The 24,519-nt window shown below is 44.6% G+C and overlaps 1 protein-coding gene and 1 pseudogene across 1 annotated transcript; both read right to left on the reverse strand.

The window, feature by feature from the left end:
* Positions 1 to 5,317: 5,317 nt before the first annotated feature.
* Positions 5,318 to 6,215, reverse strand: LOC125407166 (myosin regulatory light chain 12B-like; annotated as a pseudogene).
* A 6,622-nt stretch (positions 6,216 to 12,837) lies between these two features.
* Rnd1 (Rho family GTPase 1) lies at positions 12,838 to 19,994 on the reverse strand. The gene is made up of 5 exons (XM_048444676.3): positions 19,760 to 19,994; positions 18,980 to 19,067; positions 16,263 to 16,372; positions 15,174 to 15,308; positions 12,838 to 13,869 (listed from the first exon to the last, which is right to left on the reverse strand). Exons 1-5 carry the CDS (start codon positions 19,877 to 19,879, stop codon positions 13,624 to 13,626), a joined length of 699 nt encoding a protein of 232 aa, XP_048300633.2. The 5' UTR covers positions 19,880 to 19,994; the 3' UTR covers positions 12,838 to 13,623.
* Positions 19,995 to 24,519: the final 4,525 nt, after the last annotated feature.

Genomic DNA, 24,519 nt, shown 5'->3' on the forward strand with positions numbered 1-24,519 from the left:
AGAGTCACAGAGAGGTGTAAGCTGCCATGTGGGTGCTGGGAATCAAACCAGGTTGTCTAGAAGAGCAGCCAGTGCTCTTAGCTGCTGAGCCATTCCTCCAAGCCCTAAGTGAACAATATTTTAAAAAGAATAAATTGAGACTCAGAAAGATGAAAAAGCTCATCCAAGTGCACAGTGACGGGCCCCTGGTCTTTGTACTTCTCTCGACACATGTAAGAAAGAAGACACTGGTCTTCGGGACGCTTGCTGACTTTGCTCTTCACAAGCATTTATTCTTATGACTAAGGACATGAAGACTATTGCCGGCATGTTTGCGCTGGGTGTGTGATGTGTGTTCATGTGTGGGGGCACAAGCTTGCCACTTCATGGAGGTCACATAACAACCTGCAGCCTCAGTCCTTGCCTGTTACCTTCCTTCTACCTCCCATCTTACTGTAGGAGCCCTGGGATTACAGATACGCAGTCCACACAGCTTTCTGTGGGCTCAAGGATTTGAACTCAGGTCCTCATGCTGGCAAGGCAAGCACTTTTACCACTGAGCCACTCTGCAACCCCCAAAATTGTATTTAGTAAGTGTCAAATCTAGTGTCCTATGTAGCCACATGGGTAACAAAAAGGGCTATGTGTAATATAGTTAACAGTGAGACTTGGTTTAAATGCTAACTCAGTCACTATCAGTATGCTCTTCTGCGTGTTATATAGTATATATTTTATGTGCATGTTATATAATATACATATCATATAACATCCATAACAATTAACTGTGTGTTGTATTAATATATACTATATAATATGCATCTTGTATATTATATTGACTTTCCTATTTCCTCATTTCTAAAACAGAAATAAGAATACTCCTCATTTTACAGGATGTTCTAGCAAGGGACTTAAAAGCTCATTTTCTGCCAGGTATGATGACACATGCCTGTAACACCAGCACTTGTGACGTGAAGGTACAAGTATCAAGGGTTCAAGGTCACCTTTAGCAACATAGTGAGTTCAAGGGTAACATAAGCTATATAAGACCCTGGTGCTGCTGGCACATGCCCTTAATCCTAGGACTGAGGAGGCAGAGGCAGACAAATCTCCCGGTTTGAGGTCAGCCTGATCTTTAGAATGAACTCCAGGACAGCCTGAACCACACAGAGAAACTCCATCTTGAAAAAATAAAAACAAAACAAAAGACCCAGCTTCAACTCCTGCCCTCCACGGAAGAGGGAGGAAGGGAGGGAGAGAGAGAAAGAGAGAGAGAGAGAGAGAGAGAGAGAGAGAGAGAGAGAGAGAGAGAAATGGTATCGTATGTTGTCAGATACAGTGACAAGTGCCAGCTACTCAGGAGACTGAGGTGAGAGGATCATTTAAGCCAGAGTGTGAGTCCATTCTGTACAATTCAACAAGGTCTGTAGTACAATTAATAAAAAAAACCAAAGACAGATACTGGGGTTCAATCTGAAGAGCACAGAGGCATAGCAGCCAATCACTAGTGAGCGCTTACCTCTAAGAAATCCTCAGACTGAAAGAAAGAGTGAGTCCCTGACTCATCCTGGCTTATATTTCTCTCTAGTACTGGGATTAAAGGTATGAGCCACCATCACCTGGATCTGTTTCTGCATTGATCTTGTGTAGTTGAGGGTGGCCTTGAACTCACAGAGATCCATCTACCTCTGTCTTCCAAATCCTGGGATTAGAGGTGTGTGGCACCACTTCCTGGCCTCTAGTGGCTAAGTTTTACCTTCTAGACTTTAGGCAAGCTTTATTTATAAGTCATAAATAAAATATCATCAACTATCTCAGAGACCGGAGAAGGAAATAATATTAACTGAGTAAGCAAGAAGTATGAGCAAGGGACTTCTGAAAACTGTGAGAAATGACAGAAACAGCTGGATGCATGGACAGTCACCCAAAGTTCCTCTGCAATGTTGGGCATCCATCTTCAGCCTACAGGCCTAGAATATTTGACAGACTTCTCTATGAAGCAGTGTTTGGGAATGACTGTCATGCCTTCTCTGGGCAAGGTTTGGCAGTCACTCTCCTTTGTGTCCTACTACTCCCATTAGTACAACATACTCTCAGCAGTTGAGACGAGCACACTTTCTTGCCCAGTGGCTTACTTTTGCCGCAAAGAAGGTAAATTCCACTGTCGTTGTGGGGTCCCATCCTCGTTATGGTGACTTCAAAGGTCACTGTTAGGTGTGCTCATGGTTCACTGCAGAAGACTAATAGAAATTCAAACCAGAAATCATGTACAGGAAGGTAGATGAAACCTTTTTCTGGAATTAGTACTTTATATGACCATTAATATCATGACAAAAAATAATATTTATATATATTTCTTATAAATCTTATACCTTAAGGAAAGCTGTTAAAAAGTCAACATAAAAACCAAAGGATTATGAGATTAGTAGCAATAAAATAGTCTTTAAATGTTTATTTTTCTTCTGTCCCATATCAGGTGGCTCTTCTGACATGAGACAGAGATTTTGAATTTCACTTTAATAAGCATGCTTGAGTTTAGAGAAGGAGAGAGCCACACTCCAACTAGAAAGCCAGCTTTAATTTTTAATTAGACTGGGACTACAAAAAGACCATTTGCATTATATGTCTGTAGAGAACAGCAGAAACAAACATTTGGAAAGATTATGAAATTTTACTCTGTTGGACTATACTAATAGGCCAATTTACTTTTTTCTTGGAACATTTTTTTGGATGATTTGTCCCTTTTCTTCAGAAGTCTCATTTGTTCAGTGGTCATAAGATTCCTAAGCTGGATACCTTTTTCTTCTAAAAAGACAGAAACAAAACCCTTCTCCAACCCTAATTTTGGGGGGGGGGTTCTCTTGTGGTAAGTTATATCTGATCAAATGAGAAGAATTTGTTAGTTTTATAGGTTAGTTTAGGTTAAACAGCCATGGTGCTTAATCAACTATTATCTCTTCTAATTAAGAAATGTCTCTTATTCAAATCAAATCTATATCCGTTTTGATGGTATCCACAGCCTTTCTTCTCCTGTGGACACAAAAGAAAAACCACTTTCCCAACATAACACATGTCCTGGTTTCCATTCTGAGGTCAGTACATCTTTAAAGTATATTGACTGATTTAATTCTGTAGATTTTTTTCCCTACTATTCAATGTCTCTCCACCGCTCTTATTCCTTTCTCATTAGCATTTAGAAAATTCAAAGTTAGTAAAGCATTATGCAATCTATTTCTGGGGGTTTTTAATCATCCCTTTCTGTTTATATAACATATCCTTTAGAGTTTGATTTGATCTTTCTGTAACTACCTGGCCTGTAAGATTGTGTGGTATACATGTAATATGAATTATATTATAATAAGCAAAAAAGTTTAATTTTCTTAGAGACATATGCTGGAGCATTATCTATCTTTATTTGTACAGATATACCCATAGTGGCCATAACTTCTAGCAAATGTGTGATTACCAAATCAAATCAGTGTTTTCCAAACTCAAAGCAGTTGCCCACTGAAAACCTAAATACTTATCAATTATGTGATGTACATATTTTGTTTTCTAAATTATACCAAACGGAAGACATTCATCTGGTAAATTTTGTTCTTTTTTTTAAAAATATTTATTTATTCACTTATTATGTATACAATATTCTGTCTGCTTGTATGCTTGCAGGCCAGAAGAGGGCACCAGACCTCATTACAGATGGTTGTGAGCCACCATGTGGTTGCTGGGAATTGAACTCAGGACCTTTGGAAGAGCAGGCAATGCTCTTAACCACTGAGCCACCTCTCCAGCCCCCTAAATTTTGTTCTTGAGTATCCTTTGGGTTACTTCCTGCAGGCAGTGGTGTTTGGTTGCATAAAGAACAAGTAGAGTATCTCCTTATTACTTCCTTGACTTGTTGCCACGTGATGGAAAAGTCCTTTTTTAAACTTTTGCTATTACTATTTGCTATTGACATGATGTTTTTTTTTATGAAATTCTGAGACCTTCAGCACATTTCCAATCAATAATTGATTGGTTTCTGCATTACCTTCTACTAGAGAACCTGGCAGACCCATATGGGATCAGCTGTGTGGTATGAATACAGAATGATGCCTATTCCTGATTATATCTTGTACCTGAATAAATAATGAAGTCAATTCTGTGTCATCTGATATAAATTCAATGGTTTCAATATATAAAACAACTCTTTCAGCATATTGTGAACTGATAACTATGTTGAGAGGTTCTTTAAAATTTCTTAGTACCTTGAGAATAGCATATAATCCTGACTTTTGGACAGAATCATAAGGGTTCTGTACCACTTTACTTAAATTTTCTAATTTGTAACCTGCCTTCCCTGATTAATTTGCATCAGTATAGAACGTAAGAGCCCCAGTTGTTGCTGTCCCCCTACAATGCAAGGAAGGATCCAGTTAGTTCTCTTTATAAGTTGAATTCTCCTGCTTTGGGGATAGTTCTTGTTCATCTCTCCCAAAAGATTACTACAAGCTCTTTGCCAGGGTTCACTTTCTTCTCATCATATGTCAATTTTATTATTATTAAAAGGCAATATAATTTCTGCTACGTCTATTCCTAATAATTGATGAAGTCTCAATTTTCCTTTTAGAATTAACTCAGACTTTTTAAAAAATTTTTTACTTGGTTTATGTGGTAAAAAGACCTATTCCAAGATAATATCTTCCCTCTGCATTAAAATTCATGTAGGGGAACATTTGGATGATATTATGAACAGAATGCAGTTAAGATTCAGACCCACACGATCCATGTGTGCCTTCTGTAATTTCTCTTCAATTAAAGTCAATTCTCTCTCAGCTTCAGTTGATAATTGCCTGGGACTCTTTAAGTCCCTGCACCATCTAAGGTTGTCTTTAAATTAATCAGGTCATAAGGACCTGTCCCAATAGTGTGCTGTAGATGGGAAATGTCTCCTGGCAATCTTTGGAATTCATTAAAAATCTGCAATCACTCTCTCCTAATTTGCACATTTTGGGGTCTATTTTTTTATTTTATCAGAAAGTTTAATTATCATTCAGAAAAAAATTTTGTGGATAACTTTCTCTGAAAGAACATATAGACTCTGTGTGGTCTGAAGTTACTACACAGGAGGGACAAGACCGCCTGTAAGTTAAATTACCTTACTTTATAGTCAGATGACAGAAAGTTCTATTTAGAGTCTGATTATAAAAATAGATGTGGCCCAAAGAGTCTGAGATTATATAAATACAAAACAAGAAAAGCAAAAGGCAGTAAGGTAGGGCACGCATGGGGTTCCAGGATAAAAATCTCAGAAATACCCCCAAGTGGTAACAGGGAACATCTGGCTGGAATTTGAAGTTCTTCAGTCATTTTTGTCTTTTGTTCTGTGCTTGAGAATGCATGTGAATTCAATGTAGTTGAAATTCCCCTTTTTGTCAGTGGGGCCTCCTTGGATAGCTCATCCACTTCCTCATCTGTGAACTGGTGGCTCATGATTGTCAGCAACTCCTTCAGGTAATCCTCCTGGAAGGTACCAGTCATCTCCTCATCGAAGCAAGTCAAGGTATTTCTGATGACGTCTTCAGGATCTATGCCATTCAACTTCTCACCAAACATAGTGAGAAACTTGGTGAAATTGATGGGGCCTGGGGCCTCATTCATCATGGCATCTAGTGTTGCAAGGTGAGGGCCTGCTTGTTCATCCCTGCCACTCAGCTAGCTTAGCCCCAAAATAACCACACAGAAACTGTGTTCATTAAATCACTGCTTGGCCTATTAGCTCTAACATCTTATTGGCTAACTCTTACACCTTGATTTAGCCCATTTTTATTAATCTATGTATTGCCAAGTGAAAGTGGCTTACCAGGAAAGATTTAGCATGTCTGATTCTGGCAGCTCCATGGTGTCTCTCCACTCTGCCTCTCTTCCTCCCAGAATTAAGTTCTGTCTTCCCCACCTACCTAAGTTCTGCCCTATCAGCTAGGCCAAGGCAGTTTCTTTATTCATTAACCAATGAAAGCAACACACAAACAGAAGGACCTCTACACCAATCTAAATTCATCAGTTGGATTTTTTTGCCATTGAGGGAAGCATGTCATACAAGTCCTCCTTGTTAGTGAAGCCATCCCAGTTCTGGCCAATCATGTTGAAGGCCTCTTTGAACTCTTGGAACTGAAACTGGTCAAACATACAAACACATTGGATGTTTCACACTGGGGGCGCTTCTTGGTGGTTTTAGTGTTTGCCCTTTTGCTCAACATGGTGGTTAAATCCCTGCTCAGCCATGAGAATTAAGGGTGTCTCTACGATACTGTTGACTTTTCTCACCAACTTAACCTGGCACCTAATTTTTTTGCAAAGCTATTTTATAGCCTAAATAATTAATAGAATTTCCTCTTTGTAATTTTTCAGGAGCAATCTGTAATCCCCAACAAGGCAAATTTTTTTTTTACTTCTTTAAACATTCTTTCTAAAGTATCTACATTTGAATCAGACAACAAAATGTCATCCATATAATGGTAAACTATAGATTTAGGAAATTGCTTACATATTTCCAATGGCTGACTTATAAATATTGACACAGATTGAGGCTATTTAACATCCCCTGTGGGAGATCCTTTCATTGATATCTTTTAGCAGGTTAAAAAATTATTAAATGTGGGCACTGTGAAGGCAAATTTTTCTCTGTCCTTTTCTTGGGAAGGTATGGTGTAGAAACGGTCTTTTAAAGCAATAACTATAAGAGGCCATCCTTTAGGCAATAGAGAAGGCAAGGAAATGTGAGACTGCAGAGAGCCCCTTGGCTGAATCACCTTATTAAAGCTCTTAGATCTGTTATCATTCTCCATTTTCCAGATCTCTTTTTTAACAACAAATACAGGAGAATTCCAAGGGCTGGTTGATTCTTCAATATGCAGAGCATTTAGTTGCTCTTGTACCAGTTGTTCTAAAGACTGCAGGTACTTTCTTGTTAAAGGCCATTGAGCAACCTTTTTTTTATTTAAAGATTTATTTATTTATTATGTATATATGGTTGATTCTTCAATATGCTGAGCATTTAGTTGCTCCTGTACCAGTTGTTCTATAGACTGCAGGTATTCTCTTGTTAAAGGCCATTGAGCAACCTTTTTTTTTATTTAAAGATTTATTTATTTATTATGCATATACCATAATTGAGCAACCTTTAAAGGTTTGTCTGTCAACCATTTTAAACATAGGACTATTGGTGCCTTTGGAAGATCAGCAGCTTTTGTGCCCTGTTCGTGTACAACCTGAATGGTCATGACTGTGTATAAAACCTTCTAATATTTTCCCCAGAAACATATGTTAATTTATGGTTTTTTCCCCTAAGATTGGGGGAATGTTAATCTCAGTATTCCAATGCTACAACAAATCATATCCCCACAAATTTATTGCTATGTTAACCACATATGGTTTTAATATTCCTCTCTGTCCTTCTGGCCCTATACATTTGACCCACCTTATGCTCTGCTTTACCTGAGATAAAGTGGAGTTCCAATCCCTAAAAACTGAACATTTACATCCTGAAGAGGCCAATTTGGATGTCAAGATTTTGATGAAATTATTGTTATATCAATACCTGTGTCTACTAGGTAGACACATCATTTTTCATATTTTTAATTTTGGTCTTTGTTCATTTATAGAAGTTTGCCAAAATACTCATTTTATGGTTTCTACTGATTTTTTAATTCTCTCCTCTAGAGTTGTTCTATTATCCAGAGTCATATAATTTCTTACAGTAAGTATTAGTTTCTTTAATTGCTCTTGGAAGGAGTTTTCTCTAAAATGGCAGGAAACAAACTGAACTGGATTTGGCATAGGGTCCTGCGAGAGGCCTCTCACAGAGTTTCCCCAATGGCAAAGATTACCATGAACATTCCTTGTTGACCTACATTCATTCGTCCAATCCCTGCCTTTGTCACACCTTCTACACAATCAAGAAGGGAGGGGCATTTTGAATGGATTATTCTTAGAAAAAAAATATCATTTCTAGAAATGCCCTGTCTACAATCTCTTTTAAGGTAACCTTGTTTGCCACAATTATAACATTTGACATTTCGATTTTTCCTCAAACTTCTGGAAATCACCTCTCCTATCCATTCATCATCATGTTCATGAGATGCTATATTAATTGTATCTTAGATCCATTCCTCCAAAGGTGCTGGCCTTGCCTTTAATGGCCTAATTATTCTTTTGCATAAAGAATTAACATTCCCAAAAGCCAGGGATTCAATTATTATTTGTCTAGCTTCTGAATTTGGTATCATTTTATTTATACTAAAGTCAATCTTCGTAAGAAATCCATAAAGGCTTCCTTTGGGCCCTGTATAACTTCAGTAAATGACTCAGTTTTCTTTTCTATTTCTCCAATTACGTCTCAAACATAACTCATGTCTCAAAGCTGCTGCATGTCGTAAATCCAGGGTGTGGTCATCATACGCAGCCTGCCTTTCATTTTTATAATGTATTTATTCTATTTTATGTACATTGGTATTTTGCCTGCTTGTATCTCTGTGTGGGGGTGTCAGGTCTTGGAGCTACAGTTGCTAGCTGCCATGTGGGTATGGAGAATTGAACCTAGTGTCTCTGAAAGAGCAGTCAGTGCTCTTAATCACTGAACCATCTCTCCAGCCCCATACAGCTTGCTTTTCTATAGGAGCATAACCTCCTTCTCCAAGAATTTGGTCTTGGGAGCTTTCCCTACCTCTAGCTTTACTCTGTTGTTCAATAATCTTAGCCTCTTCTCTGAACCAGGTACTCCATTGTAATTGTGGGCCAGGCTCTAAAACAGCTTTAACCAACTCTATCCAGTCATTAGGGATAATTCTATTACAAACTGACCACGAGTTTAACATTTACTTCACACGAGGTGAATGCATGCCATATGAGACTATTGCTTTCTTGAATCTCCTTAAATCTAACATTGGCATAGGAGTTCAGTTAGCTGTGACAGAGCCTCTGTTATTTGGCAGTTCCTGTAAGGTTACTGGATATATTAAAGTTGGTTGTCTGAAAACCTAGGCTGCTCTCTATTCTTATTATAATGCAACATTGAAATTGGTTCTCCATTAAATTCTTCTGTCTGATTTGAATATCTCTGTGATCTGTTTTATTAGGTTTTTCTAAGGCCTGTATCTTAGCACTCAGATTAACCAAAGCTTTTAGTGATAAGACAAAAATGATAATGCTGCGATTGACATTACATAAATCCCATCTAAATTAGATATCCTCTCATTTAATTGCTCCATTTTCAAATTATCTAGCATATTATCATACAGAGACCCAAATCCCTCCATTACAATGGTTTTTCCCATTTTTTAATGTGGGAAAAAAATCTCTCTTTTAACTAATTTCTCCCTTTAAGAATTTCCAATTGTCTTTTTTTTTTTAAGATTTTATTTATTTACTAAGTATACAGTGTTCTGCCAGACGATGGCACCAGATCCCATTATAGATGGTTGTGAACCACTATGTGGTTGCTGGGAATTGAACTCAGGACCTCTGGAAGAGCAGCCAGTGCTCTTAACCTCTGAGCCATCTCTCCATCCCCCAATTGTCTTACCAAATATGCTGATGATGTTGGTGAAGATGTGAGGTTTATTGTTGCTGCATAGACCAGTACCTGGATTTCAAGGCAGTTACCTAGTTTGGTAGCAGCCGGAGAAGGGGGTTCAGTAAGAGCCTACAACCCACTGTGGAGAGAGAGAGGGAGGGAGAGAGAGAGAGAGAGAGAGAGAGAGAGAGAGAGAGAGAGAGAGAGAAGGGAGGGAGCCAACTCTGAAAAATGCACAGGGGATTGTTCAGGGGGAGCATTTTGGGGGGGGCTGCCTGAAGATAGAACCAGTCAGTTTGGAGCCCAGGTGCTTCTGAGTTTGGGTGGCAGCTGGAGACTGTTTCAGAGAGGTTACAACAGGAAAATCCCAAACTTTTCCCCAAGGTTTGGGGAAACAAAGAAAAGAAAGTCTGGCTGGGTGTGGGTTGGAGCCCCATGTGCCGCTCTAGCCTGTGCAGGTGGCTAAAAAGCCTCAGGCAAAAGAGTTTTTAGTTAATTCATACCCCAAACATTGGGTGCCAAATGTAGCATGATTAATAAAAGCCCAGGGACAAATATTGGGGTTCAACCTGAAGAGCACAAAAGCAAAGCAGCCAAGTCATTAGTGAGCTCTTACCTCTGAGAAACCCTCAGACTTAAAAAAGGAGAGTAAGTTTTTGACTCATCCTGGCTTATATTTCTCTCTAGTACTGAGATTAAAGGGGTGAACCATCACCACCTGGATCTGTTTCTGCACTGATCTTGTGTAGCTCAGGGTGGCCTTGAACTCACAGAGATCCATCTGCCTCTCTCTCTCTCAAATACTAGGATTAGAGGTGTGTGGTACCACTGCCTGGCCTCTAGTGGCTTAGTTTTATCTTGCCACCACCGTCCATCTCCATGTTTTAACACTCCATAGCTGCACGGTTTGGGCATGCTAATCTCTCTGGACCTCCTTGCCTGTATAATTAAATAGCTGTTTTATGCATAATAGCATAGACATTAAATTTGGTGATTTAAGGCAGATGCATAGAATGGGATTAATTTTTTCTTCTGATCTTCAGGCAAATTTTATTTATAAAACATAAATAATATAGCACTATAAAGACCCTTCCTTAAAGAGGGAAAGAGCTCTAGAGAACAAGACTGAAAGAGAAGCTGGAAAGGAGGAGAACAGACAGAAGAGAAAAGAAGTTAAAAAAAATTTCAAGTGCACATTTAAAAGCCAGGCTTGGTAGCCGGTCCGTCGTGGTGGCACAGCCCTGCAATCCTGGCAAGTATGTAGCAGGGCTTGGTGGCCAGAGGTGGTGATGCAGCCCTGCAATCCTGGCACTTGGGAGGTAGAGACCATCTTTTCAAGTTTGCTACATACTTGTCAAGTACATAGCAAGTTTGAAACCATCCTGGGCTACAGCAGCTGAGCATGGTGGTGCACACCTTGGAAACCAGCTCTCAGAAGGCAGAAGTAGGCAGATCTTTGTGACTTCTAGGTCACCATATGGCTATAGAGTGAGATACTGTCTCAAAAATATGTTTTAGAGCTAGACTTTCTGGATTTGTATCCATTGTGTGTGTGTGTGTGTGTGTATGTGTGTGTGTGTGTGTGTGTGTGTGTGTGTAGCCCTGGCTGTCCTGAAACTTACCCTGTAGACCAGACTGGCTTCAAACTCACAGAGATCTGCCTGCCTCTGTCTGCTGAGTGCTGGGATTAAGGAATAAGCCACCACCACCCAGCCATGTTCTAACACTCCATAGCTGCACGGTTTGGGCATGCTAATCTCTCTGAGCCTCCTTGCCTGTATGATGAAATGGAAAGAACCTGAAAAGCTCATCACAGAATATAAAGTGCTCTGACACATAGCAAGGCGATAATAAATTTGATGATTTAAGGCAGATGCATAGAACAGGGCTGGAAAGGTGGCTCAGCAATTAAGAGCATCTATTGCTCTTTCAAAGGAACCGAGTTCAACTCCTACCACCCACATCATAGGGCAACTTATAATTAACTGTTAACTCGAGCTCCAGGGGACTCTGAGGGTACCTGCACTCACACATGAACACATCTATACACACACACACACACACGATTGAAAATAAAAGGAATTTTTTTTTAAAGCAGATGCATAGCAACTTTTAGAGACAAAGTCTTGCTATACTATACCCCGGACTGTCCTGGAATTCACAATTCTCCTGCCTCAGTCCCTCAACTATTGGGATTACAAGTGTGTATCATACCTAGTTGTAATTACTTTTTAAAAAAGATTTTCTAATTTTATGCATATGGGTGTTTTGTCTATGTGTGCACCAATACATGTGGTACCCATGGAGGCCAGAAGATGGCATAAGATCTTCTGGAACTGCCATTACAGACAGTTGTCAGTCATTTTGTGGGCAGTGGAAACAGACCTGGGGTCCTCTGCAATAAGAAGTGATTTTCAACACTGGGCCATCTTTCTAGCCCCCATAATAACTTTTAATCTCCATTACTATTCTATGAACCTTGGACAGCAAGAGCTATGTGTCACTAAGGAGGAGATGTTAAGACCCCTGAGCTACCATCAATGGACACTAGAATTGGAACATTGATAACAAAGTTCTCCTTGAACTCAGGAAATGAGAATCCCAGATTTTGCTGAGTTTTGAACCAGCCTATGCAATACTGAAGTGGGACTCAGCATCTTGAGCCCTTTTTTCTGAGGTGAGCTTTCTTTCTTCTTCAGTCTCTGTAGGACAGTGGTTTTCAGCCTGTGGGTCGAGGTCCCTTTGGCAGCTGCGCATCAGATATTCTATGCATCTGGTATTTACATTATGACTCATAACAGTAGTAAAATTACAGTGGTGAAGAAGCAACAAAACCATTGTATGGTTGGGGTCAGCACAACAGGAGGAACTGGATTAAAGGGTCACAGCGTTAGGAAGGCTGAGAGCCACTGGTGTAGGGCAATTGCTTTCAACAGGAAGTGATTTTATCCAGAGGACATTCAGCAACATCTAGAGACATTTCTGGCTGCGACAACTGGAGCATGTTACTCCCATCCAGAACCAGGGAAGCTGGGGATGCTGATGAATAATCACACACTACAGAGGACAGTTCCTTACAAAAAAACCTTTCTCCTGCCTATGGTGTCAGCATTCTGAGGGGTGGCAGCCCTAATCTGGGGCTTAGGAGCTCTTCCTCAGCTTATCAGGGTGTGAGTGAGTTTGGGAGGAGTGGGACAAGGTGCTAGGGCACCTCGGAGACAATCACTCGAACAAACAGAAAAGTGTTCAAACCAGCATTTCCCTGATCATCAGCTGCCAAAAATCAAAGAACAACAAAAACAACCAACTTCATTATATGTTATATTTCATTAATAAATAGGTTCTTCTCTTTAAACACAGAACAGACAACAGATTGAAACACCTCCCCCCCCCAATTCCAAAGACAAGAGTCTAGAAAACAAATGCCAACCGTACCGCCCTGAGGGCAGGAAAGTCTGGTGACCACCATCAGTCCTGCCCCTGCAGCACCACCACCCCCACATTCTGCAAGAGAAGGGGGTCTGGGGCTTCTCTCCTGGGCCCTGGGGACTTCAGTGAGAAGCATGTGAATGTATGATGTCACCTCTCTATGACGCATGGGCTATGCAAAGATGAGGTTTCCTTACCAGCTCTGGTCAGCCCTTGCCCTCCTGGTTTCAGCTATGAAGCATCTGGGCTAAGCTTTCCCATTGTCCAGTCCATTGCCCCTGCTCAGAGGGGACGGGGAGAGCTCAAGGACCCTTCCCATCCCCAGCCTGCGTGGGAATGCTGTGTGGAAGAGCATGGTGCTGAAGGTGAGGCCAGCATGTCCCCATTCCCCCAATACCCTTCCTTCCTCTGGAGTAGGAGACACTGGGGCAACTGCTCCCTCCACAGCCTACTGCCTGGCTTGGGGTGTGATGGTTCTTGCTTAATGTCAGGCCCTCCTGCCAGGCCTGGCTTCTTCAATTCCATTCCTGTCTCCTGAGCCCTCACTGTGGCCATCTGAAAAAGTCACATCCAGGGTCTTAAACTGTCTCATCCTCCCTCTCCCCGAGCCTCTGCACCCTAAGGGAGGAAGTGGGGGGCTGTCTCCCCCGCCTCTGGCTCCAACTTCACATGATGGAACAGCTTTTGGCCTTTTCCTTCTTGAAGGTAGAAGAGATGAGTTCAGAGCGACTGGGGAGGTGGAGAAGTCGCTTGGAGAGGCTGCGGGCAGGGCTCTTCGGGGGCACTGGGTTAGGCTTGTTCAAACACACCATGGATGCCATCCGGAAGATGCTGTGGATACTCTTCTCTGAGGTAAAAGCCGAGCCCTCCAGGTAGATTTCTGCGCCCAACTGCTTGGCTATGGCACAGCCCTGTGGGAACGGTACAGTGTGGTCATTAATGCAGTGGTCTAAAACGCGTAGGAAACAGCGTGGCGTTCTGTGCATCACTCCTCAGGGCTATTCCAGATGACAGCCCACTGCCAGTCTCTGCTGATTATTCATAAAGGTGGCTGCAGGCCAGAATTTCCTATGACATTTTAAAAAGCTCACTGATGCCAAACCAGGTACAGTGTGATGTCTGGGGATGGCATAGGCATAGGTCTTAGGTTTTGGCACTGGTGATAGGATCCAGGATTTCATGCATGCTAACCATGTGCTTAGCCACACTCCCAGTCTCAACATTATCATTTAAAAAAAAAAGCCTTTTCCATATGCTTATCCATGTGAGTGTGTGTGTGGTATGTATACTCCTCCCACAGCTCGCATGTGGAGGTCAGACGACAATCTGTGGAAGTCCTGTCTCTCCCTCCACCACGTGGGTCCTAGGGATCAAAATCAAGTCCTCAAGCTTAGTGGCTAGCACCCTGCCCTCTGAGCCATCTCGCCAGCCCGCTGATGCTAGTACTTTAAAGAGTTCTCCCAGCTGACTCTCACGGGAAATCTTAACAGACATTCTGTGTGCACTAAAAATTATCCTTGCAGCTAGTGAGGTGGCTCAGCAAGGAAAAACACTTGCCATCAAAATCGATAACCTGAGTTCAGTCCCAGAAACCCATACGGTGGAAGGGAAGAGCTGACTCCTGAAACCTGCTTCTGACCTCCACACATGGGCATGACATGCGCCACACACACACACACACACACACACACACACACACACACACAAAAAAATTAAATAATTAATTTAAATTATCCTTGGGTTCGTTATAAAATTGCAGATGTCCATATCTTCCTCCTAGGGTTATTTTATAAGCATGGAGCTTGGGATTCAAAATCCCAATAATTACTTCTCTTTGCTAGTTTTGGTTTTTTGAGACTATGCCTTATTATTTAGGCAGACTGGCCTCAAACTTGGAATCCTTCTGCCTCTACCTCCTGAGTTCTGGGATTACAGACTACATCCAGCTCTAACGAGCATCTTTAATGAGTCTGATGCATATGGTTTACCAAAAAAAAAAAAAAAGCCTGAAAATTGCTGGCATCCACACAGGAGTTCACAAGCTAGCCTATGGTAGGGATCTAAGTTAGCAAGTACCTTCTACTCCAATCCACGTGACAGTTTGCCATTTATAGACAGCCCCCTAGTACCAATTCTATCTTATACGGAAAGAGTTTAGTCAAGAGCCATATCTAGGCCTTCTCTACCCCATCCTCCAGCGCACACGTACACATACCTGCTCATAGGAGATGGGCGCCTGCTTCTGGTGGGAAAGCTCCATCAGAGTGCTCAGGTCTGTTCGCAGATCTGTCTTGCAGCCAATAAGCAAAACCCGGGTGCTGGGACAATAGTCTAGGATTTCTGTTCTCCACTGAGGGTTGGGGCAAGAAGGGAAGTGGAAGGGGAAGGGAGAGAAAGTCAGTGGCAGGTACCAGGAGGAGTACGGCTGGCAGCATCAAGCACATCACTCAGAATCGAAGCTCAGTCTTCCGTATGAGTCACAGTATGCCTGCTGCACTAATTACATCATCTTCCTGCCCATGAGGCCTTCAGGGGCACCAGTGTGCTAACCCAGGAGCCTGTCCCTTCAGTCAGCAGCACACCACCATAGGGAACACAGGGCAAGTCTCCCACTCCTGGCCACACAGGGAAGACATGGGTCTAGCTTCTTTCTAAGGGCTTCTTTGCCCTTAGGAGAAATGCCAGTGAGGGGAGCAAGGCCATCTCTTCCCTGAGAAGCTAAGCAAGTCCCACGGCACTTCCTGCAGCGTCTCGGGGCAGGCAGACCTTCCTACTCAGACCCAGACTCTTCCACCAGCTGTGGAGCCCTGACCTGCCTGACTCAGTGGGCCTGGGACCATGGTCCACAGAAGCTGCTCCCTAAAGGACCTCACATCAGCAGAAGATTCTCTGAGCCTTCAGCACCTCTCTCCCTCTAGCTGGGCCTCTGGGAAAGCAGGACAGGGTAAGGAAAAAGCAGAAGGCTAAGAGGCAGGAAACCCAGATTCAATCCAGAGCCACAGCAATGGTGAGGCTTACAGACAGGAGGGTTGGAGGCCAAGGCTCCTTCTTGTTCTTCTGGGGAGAAACTATAGACTTTATTTTCATACCCTGGGTCTTGCTCATGCTAGGGAAGCACGCTCTGCCAACTGAGACCCATCCTCAGCCCTATTTTATTTTGATTTGGAGACAGGATCTCACTGAATTGCTTGGTCTTGAACTGGCTCTGTAGCCCAAGCTGAACTCAAGCTTAAGATTCTCCTGCTCCAGCAACCCTAGTAGCTAGGATGACTAGCATGCACCCCCACCTCAAGCACAGCCTCACCTTTTTGAGTGCACTGTCCATAGTCTCTGGGCGGCTGATGTCAAAGCACAGTAACACTGCATCTGAGTCGCTGTAGCAGAGTGGACGGACATTGTCATAGTAAGGAGAGCCTGGCGTAAGGGGAGAAGAGTTGAGAGTGAGCCATGGCATCTTCCGTCTCTATAGGCCTAAGCCCAAGGGTCCCTGGGGAAGGTAATTCTTGATTTCTTAACACCAAGCCATGTCCCACAGTACTACGGCATGAAAGCCTGGGACATGACCACCTGCCAGAAGGCTATTCAGGAATACCATTTCCCTTGGTCTTAAAAGAGCTCAATGCAGATGGGGTAGAATGTACTCGGACCCTGTCTGGGTTTCCCAGAGTGAGCTTAATTTAAGATCTCCTCATATTCAGAGTCCCAGAAGAAGCAGTCAGTGCCTATGGAGAGACAAGGGCTTGGTTCAGGTGCCCTTCCCATCATCTGAGCCTGCCTGCTGCTCGGCCTCGGCTCAGCTCTTCTGCTCTAGGGTCTCCCAGTGAAGAACTAACCCTGTCTGTTACATAACTGGCTGCCCTGATTCCTGAGCTTGGGGTCAGACCTTCAGGGGGTTGATGGGGACGGGAAGGTACCCAGGACTGGAGGTTTACTCCTTTTCCCACCTAAGTCAGCTTACACTGAAAAGGGCAGAGGGAATACTGTGGCCCCCACCCCTCAGATCTCAAAGACAGTAACACCCCAGAGCTGTGAAGTTAGAGGTGGAGGGGAAGAAGGCCACTCAGACCCAGGGCCACTGAGACTAGGAGCTGAGACTGGCCCCCTCCACCCTGAGGCCCAGGAGCTGAGCCTGGCCCCTCCACCCTGAAGACCAGGAGCTGAGCCTGGCCCCTTCACCCTGAGGGCTAGAAGCTGAGCCTGGCCCCCTCCACCCTGAGGAAGGAACAGTAGCAGGTTTGGGATCCAGACAATCCGTGCTTAGAATAGCAAGCAGCCCCTCTCCCTGTACTGCAATCACCATGGAAACTGGGGGGAATCCAAGCTGAGGTGGGGGTGTCGGTCATAAAAAAAAAAGAAGAAGAAGTAAGGGGGAGTTGGGATAGCTGCCTGCTCCTTCAGCAATCCACCCCCATCTCTTTCTGAGGTAAGGTGGGGGTTGGACCACAGCGGCACTGAGGCTGCGGTACTGGGGGAGGGGGAGGGGAGTTGGTCTCCATTTTGACTCTAAGCAATCCCCTTCCCCTAAAGCCAGCAACTGAATAACAGAAACAGGTTTAACCCTGGCCCATCCCACACATCACTGTCATTTCCTCTGTCCTTACGGGAACCTAAATCCGAAAGAAGGATAACTGACTGCCTACATCCTTTTGAAACAAGAGGCTAGGGTGTGACCCGGGGTAGAAAGACCACCCTTGCTGACATTCCACCATCTGGGCTCAGGATTCAAGGACTGTGAAAAGCAAGGAGGGTACTAATGAAAAGAGAGGAGCCGCAGGAAGGTTCAGGGAGACTGGAGGTGGGAGGGTACAGCAGGGAAAAAGCCATACATCATGCAGCCACGCTGCATTCTGGTCCAATCCAGCCAGCATAGCACAGTCCGGGATAAACAGAACCCTCTCTTGGAACTGCAACAGAGGACCACGTACCAGCCTGAGGAATTTGGGTTGTAGAGAAAGCTAAAAAAGTGTCTTCATTTCTGTTTACCCATCCCTTAATCTCCAGAACTCAAAATTGGAGAACAGGAGCAAGATTCCTTCAGAGAAGTAGGATGGTCCATTTTACACACGTAGGAAAAGCCTTAGTGAGTCACGGTTCCTCTTTAAACTCAGCTTGAGCACGTAAAAAAAAAATCTTTTCTGGTAAAGCATGGATTTTCTTTTCTTTCTCATATTGCTGGCTCTTACTCCTTAATTATGTCTGAGACAGACTGTTAAAAAGAGGGGCTGGGTAGAGAAAGTGGTAAGGGCTCTGAAGCAAAGCAAATGTTAGCTGAGCTCTAAGGGCTTGGGACAGAGTGAGGAAAGCATTGCTTTCTCGTTTTTTGAAAGACAGGCACCTCCAACCTCATCCCACTACAGGGAGAAATGATAGTAGCTTAAACCCATGCACCCTATGGTACACTAACCCCAGTGTGGCCATGCCCTACATCTACCATCTTCCCCACCCTCCCAAGCAGCGATGATGCATCGCTTCACCACTGAGCCGCAGCATCTGATGGGAAGGACTGAGTTGCGGCAAGCAGACAGCAGCGGCCTGAGATTCCCTCCAAAGCTGGCGGCTCTCTGCCCCACCACAACCGCCTCTATCAGCACCGGATCCTAACACTCCTTTAACTTTGCTCCAGAGAACTGAAGGGAGGGAGAGGGAGAGAGAGAGGAAAGGAAGGAAGGAAGAGGGAGAAGGGGGAGAAATGGAGAAGGGGTGGAGTGTGTGTGTGTGTGTGTGTGTGTGTGTGTGTGTGTGTGTGTGAATGGGGAAGACCTGTTTGGTGTTCTGGGGAGTACTGAGGGGGTCGCTTCCCCAGCTCCCTGAATAATGGAACTAGACCAGACCTGAATGGCTCCTGAGGTTTGTTCACTACTTCCTGGATCATTTAAGAGAGATGATGCCCCCCAGCCAAAGACTCTTTACATTCCTTCTTCCGTCACCTCTGTCCTCAAAGGCGATTTTTCTCCCCTAAAAAAGCAGCAGCTGCAGCTGGCCAATGGCGGTAGGACGGAGCCTTTGCAGCTGCAGTCTTACCTGAAGTATCCCAGAGGCTCAGCTCCACTCGCTGTTCATCGGTCTCCAAACAGGCTGTGTAATTCTCAAACACGGTAGGCACATAGGTCTGCGAGGAGAGAGGAAACATTCACATCTGGACTTGTGTGCCCTCAGAACCCCGCACCTAGGGCTCGCATGCCTTCAGAACCCACACCTGGCGTTGACTACACAAGAAGCCGCTCACACACAGGCGCTGGAACACTGAAGTGTCAGGTGATGAGGGGCCAGAGGAAGGGAATACATGGGGCAGGAGGAACTGTGTGAGACAGGAGAAAAGGACCGGAGAGGCTCCCCAGCCTGGGGCAAGCCCCCCACATCCTGACTCGGCAGACACACACATTCACATTTTCTTCTCATCCCTAGATTTGTGCCCCATTTTCAGAGCCACAGGGCAATTCTAACCTCTCTCTTCTGCCCTCTAGTCCCTTGGCACAGGTGATGAGCGGAAAGCAGCAGCCTGATGCCTAGAGCCACCCTCACAGAGCCTTCCAGGAGGGCCACGCAGGTACTGCGTCAAGAATGAAGCCCAGGCTCTCCAGAGCCTCCAGGTCCCAGGAATGAAGCAAAGTGGGAGGGGATATGATGGCTACAGAGGTGAGGAGGAGCCGACCGGGCGGCAGAAGTGGGTCAGGTCTCAGGGGAAGCAAGGCAGGGCAGTCCTTCAGCCAGAAGGCAGGCAGGGTGGTGGGTCGGCTGGGGGTGGGGGAGACGGTTCTCCCGGGCAGGTGGAAATCGACCCCGCGCCGGCCGCTAGCTCACCTCGGGATAGCAGTCCTTCGCTAGCACCTGTAACATCGCCGTCTTCCCACACTGCACGTCCCCCACCAGCACGAGCTTACATCTGACCACCACCGGCTGCGGCGCCCGTCTCTCTTTCATGGCTGCAGCCTCCAAGGAACTGGAACTCGGGTTCAGCGAGGAGGAGGTCGCTCCTGAAGTTTCCACGCGGAGACAGGAGGCAGGTTCCTTGCGTGCCTCCAACTGAGGCGGAGGCCGAACGGGCCCCATTATATGTCCCAGGCTGAGCCAATCACAAGAGGAGGCGGGATCTGCCCAGGCCAATTCCTAAGGTGGGATCCCCAGCGGCAGCCAATAGTAAGAGAGTCTGAGTCAGCGCCCTCTTCCTGCCTTCTCTTACTGTTAAAGCCGCACCGTTGCTTCATTCGGTAAGGGAATTCCCACGCTTTTTGTATTGCTGTTAGGAGGTCGGGAAGGGGCTGGAAGTAAAGCCAAGTGATCTTCGAATGTCCATGAATTGGTGTCAAAAGCCATAAAGAGCCAAGGAACCAGAAAGTGAGGGTTGTAGGGTCTATTCCAGGAAGACAACAGGACCTGCCTAAACTATGGACAGGTGGCATCTCTTGGGGAGAGGGTGGCCCTATCGACCTGTGACTCCTTAATTCTATATAGTTCCTATTCACACTGGTTCCACTTCTGGAATTTCCTTCTAATAGAAGCTCCTACTGTCTGTCTTTTACAGCTCAAGTCCCTCGGGAATCACCTTCACCAAAACAAACCAAGGAAACAAAATAACAGCTTCTGACCCAGAGACAGGCAAAGGAAACAAATGAAGGAATCCTGCAAGTAGGAATAGGAGAGAAACCAAACGAGTGCTCTCTGGCTTCTGTTGGCCAGGGCGCTTCTCGCTCCAAAGCTAGAAGAGGCCGCTGTGTCAAGGTGTTTTGTTCCGTGGGTGGCTTCAGCTTCCTGGATGAATCAGGCGCAGGGCTAGTTCCAGGCTGATACTAGCTGGCTCTGACGCACTAATGTGTGTCACCTGATGAAAGTCCAGCTTGGGAGACAAGGCCTGGGCATTAGGGATAAGAAACTGGAACACAATCTAAGATGCAGCTAAGCTATGTAATTGCCGACTGGCCCTAGCCTTCATTCAGAACCTCCATGGCTTCTGGGGACCCCTCTACTAAACAAAACTATGGAGATACACAGCTCATAGAAATCACTGGCTACCTGGCAACCAAAGAAGTCCAATTAGGCCTCCAGGGAATTGGAGACCAATTCTGGGCAAACTTGAGAGCAACCTAGGGTCTGCCCCCACCCCTTCTTGTTTTATTGGCATGCTTTGTTTTTGAGACAGGGTCTCACACTGGAACTCACTGTATATAGCCCAGGATGCAAACCCTTCTGCCTCAGGCCTTAGGCCTGGAATTACAGAGAGGACATCAGCCGTAGCTCAGGGCTGTCTTGAAGTTCCTTCACTATGATAGGTCCAGTGCTTCTGGAATAAACCTGAGAGTCTTTCTCTCCCCACCCCCATATCTTTGCTTTAAGTCACAGTTGTTGCTGGCCACCCTTTTCCCCTAAAATAGGGGGCATTTCAAAGGCTTCTCAGGCTCTATGGACAGATCTCTCTAACAGGATGGATCTCAGGCTCACTGTAACAGAGAATGAAGGTTGGCTGATAACCCTCTAGTCCACTCTATGGCTTCCAGGCTTCTCAGGAGGCTCAGGGGCGGGGCTGCTTTGCCCTCTGCCCACCTCCTGCCCACCTCCTGCCCATCGCTTCCAGGAAGGGGGTCACCGAGGGCAGAAGGGTTTACCTTTAGTGGCTCTCCTCTTCTCCCAGACTCTCTGGAAGTTTCTTCGCCTTATCTTCCCCCACTCCTCATCCTCAGCCTTCAAATTAATTTCCACCTATGGAATTTGCCGTCTTTTTGCCCTTTTCCCGCATCCTGTAAGCCTCCCTGAGCTGCCCATAAGTGTGGCTTGGAAGAGAGTTCCAGGACAGCTGGGAGATTGTGATCTGTCTCAGCCCGGAGTCCTTCCCCATGACCTGACGATGCTCAGTACCTGCTTTCCCACGCTTTGTCTCATCTAGACATAAGTCTGGAAGAGACAGTAAGGTTTCTGTGTCTTCTCCTTTTTAATGATTTATTTTATGTACCTTGGTGCTTTGTCTGCATGTATGTCTATGTGAGAGTGTCAGATCCTTTGGAAAAGGAGTTACAGATAGTTGTAAGTTGTCATATGGTTGCTGGGAATTGAACCCAGGTCCTCTGGAAGAACAGCCAGTGCTTTCCATCACTGAACCATCCCCCTTCTCCACCCTCCTACCTCACCCTACCCCTGCCGTGTGTTCTATTAGCCTTTAACCAGGTTTCCTCTAACTACAGCCAGAAAGGTTTGGGCCTTCTCTTCATGTTCTCCCTTCCTTCTACACACACACACACGCGCGCACACACACACACACACATACACACACACACACGCATACACACAAACACATGCACACAAGCACACACACTCTCTTGTGCATGCTACACACCCTGCAAGAGCCACTCCACATAAACATTCAATACAAGTAACCCTGCTTGTGCTACGCAGGTAGCTACCTCCGGCTTTAACAAGATAGCCATTCCTGAGCTCCTCTGGCATTGACATTCTGAGAGCGGGTGCCAAAACTGATTCTTCCTACATGACTGTATCTCAGGATCAGCAGCAGGTCTGTGATAGGGCAAGCCTCCTCTGTGGCTGCCATAAGGCGTGTCTCCAAAGCTGGATGCGGTGGCACATGCCCTTAATCCCAGCACTTAGGAGGCAGAAGTAGGAGGACCTCTGTGAGTTTGAGACCAGCCTGGTCTACAGAGAGAGTTGTAGGAAAGCCAAGGCTACACAGTGAGACCCTTTCTCAAACAAAACGAAACAGAAGATGCATTTCTGAAGATACCCTGTGAGCCCCATGCTTATGAGTTGTGATGGGGAAGTGTTGTGTGTATGAGTTCAGCAGGTCTGAGTGCTGGAGCTACCTGTGTGAATTTAATTAGAAAAGGAGTCCGGGGACCTTTGCTTTGCAGTTCGTTTTTGTTTGCATGTGGTTTAGTGCTGGACACTCTCTCACTCTCTAACTGGCTGGGTTGGAACTGGGTGTGTAGACCAGAATGACTTGACTTGGTTTTGGTTCTGAGCCAGGGTCTCACCGTAGCCCAGGTTGGCCTCAAATTCATGACAATTCTCCTGCCCCAAACCCCCATCACTGAGATTACAGTTATTCTCCACTACGGCCAGTTCTAGTTTACAAAAAAAATTATTACATTTTACTTAGTGAGTGTGCTTGGAGGAGGAGCAGGGTTCACTCAGACCATAACATGGAGGACACAGGGCCACTTGCAGAAGTTAGTTCCTCCAGTCCTAGGGACACACGATACGACGGCAGTCATATTTCTCCCTGAGCCCTGAGCTCGTTAGCTCCTGTCTTTGTTTAAACCTCTTCCTAATGTCTTGATTTAAAACCCTGCAGACAGAATAGAATGTTTATAAGATGGGTGTTCTCTCTCAAGACTAGGAACATTTAAAACAAGGTAAAATTGAAAACATTGACTGGGCAGTGGTGGTACATGCCTTTAATCCTAGCACTTAGGAAGCAAAGACAAGCAGATCTCTATGAGTTTGAGGCCAGACTGGTCTACAGAACGAGTTCTGGAACAGCCAGGGATTACACAGAGAAACTCTATCTCAGAAGGAAAGAAAGAAAGAAAGAAAGAAAGAAAGAAAGAAAGAAAGAAAGGAAGGAAGGAAGAAGTTAAGCATTAAGCCTGGGTGGAAAAAAAGTTCCAAAATACAATATATTATGTAGAATATAATAGTTGGAATTTTCTTTGGGCTGCCAACCAGATCCCAAATAAAGACATGAAGACTTATTATTCATTATGAATGCTAGGTTAGCATTATAAATGCTTAGGTTAGGCTTGTCTCACTAGCTCTTTTAACTTAATTTAACCTGTTTCTGTTCATCTACGCTTTGCCTCAAGGCTTTTTACCTTTCTCTTTTTCATTCTGTATGCCCTGCTTTCCTGCTTCCTCGTGTCTGACTGACTGGCCCCTGGTGTCTCCTTGTCAATTCCTTTTTCTTTCTTCCTTCTGCTACTTACTCTCCCTGCTCAGAAGTCCTGCCTATACCTCCTCCCTCACTATTGACTGTTCAGTTTTTTATTAGCCCAATCAGTTGCCTTAGGCAGGCAAGGTGAAATGCAACACAACTTTAGACAATTAAACAAATGCAGCATAAACAAATATAACACATCTTTACATAGTTAAACAAATGCAACACAGTTTTGTGTAGTTAAATAAATATTCTATGTCAATATTATGATATATTTACATGAAATCTTCAGAATAGGTAAATCCAATGAGATAGAGAGTTTGTGGGGCAGTAAAATGGCTCAGAGGGTGACACCTCTTGCCAGAGTCTGACAACCTGGGCATGTGCCACTGCAGCTGGCCACGGTTTTTATCTCATTTATAATTCCTATCATATTTTCATTTTCTCCTTGAAACTCTGATGTTCTTATTTCCCATTTTTTAGCATTCTTTAGTAAGCTTTATAATTTTAAAAAAAACTTACAAAAATTACACACCAAAATTCACCGGAGCTGAGGAGTTGGCTCAGAACTTGTTTTTGCAGAGGACCCAGGTGTGGTTCCCAGCACCACATGGTGGCTCACAACCACCTGTAATCCTGGTTCCAGGGGATCCTATGCTGTCTTCCGGCTTCTATGGTGTCA

This window comes from Myodes glareolus, chromosome 19 (genome assembly GCF_982192425.1).
Source record: "Myodes glareolus chromosome 19, mMyoGla1.1, whole genome shotgun sequence".
Lineage (NCBI taxonomy): Eukaryota > Metazoa > Chordata > Mammalia > Rodentia > Cricetidae > Myodes > Myodes glareolus.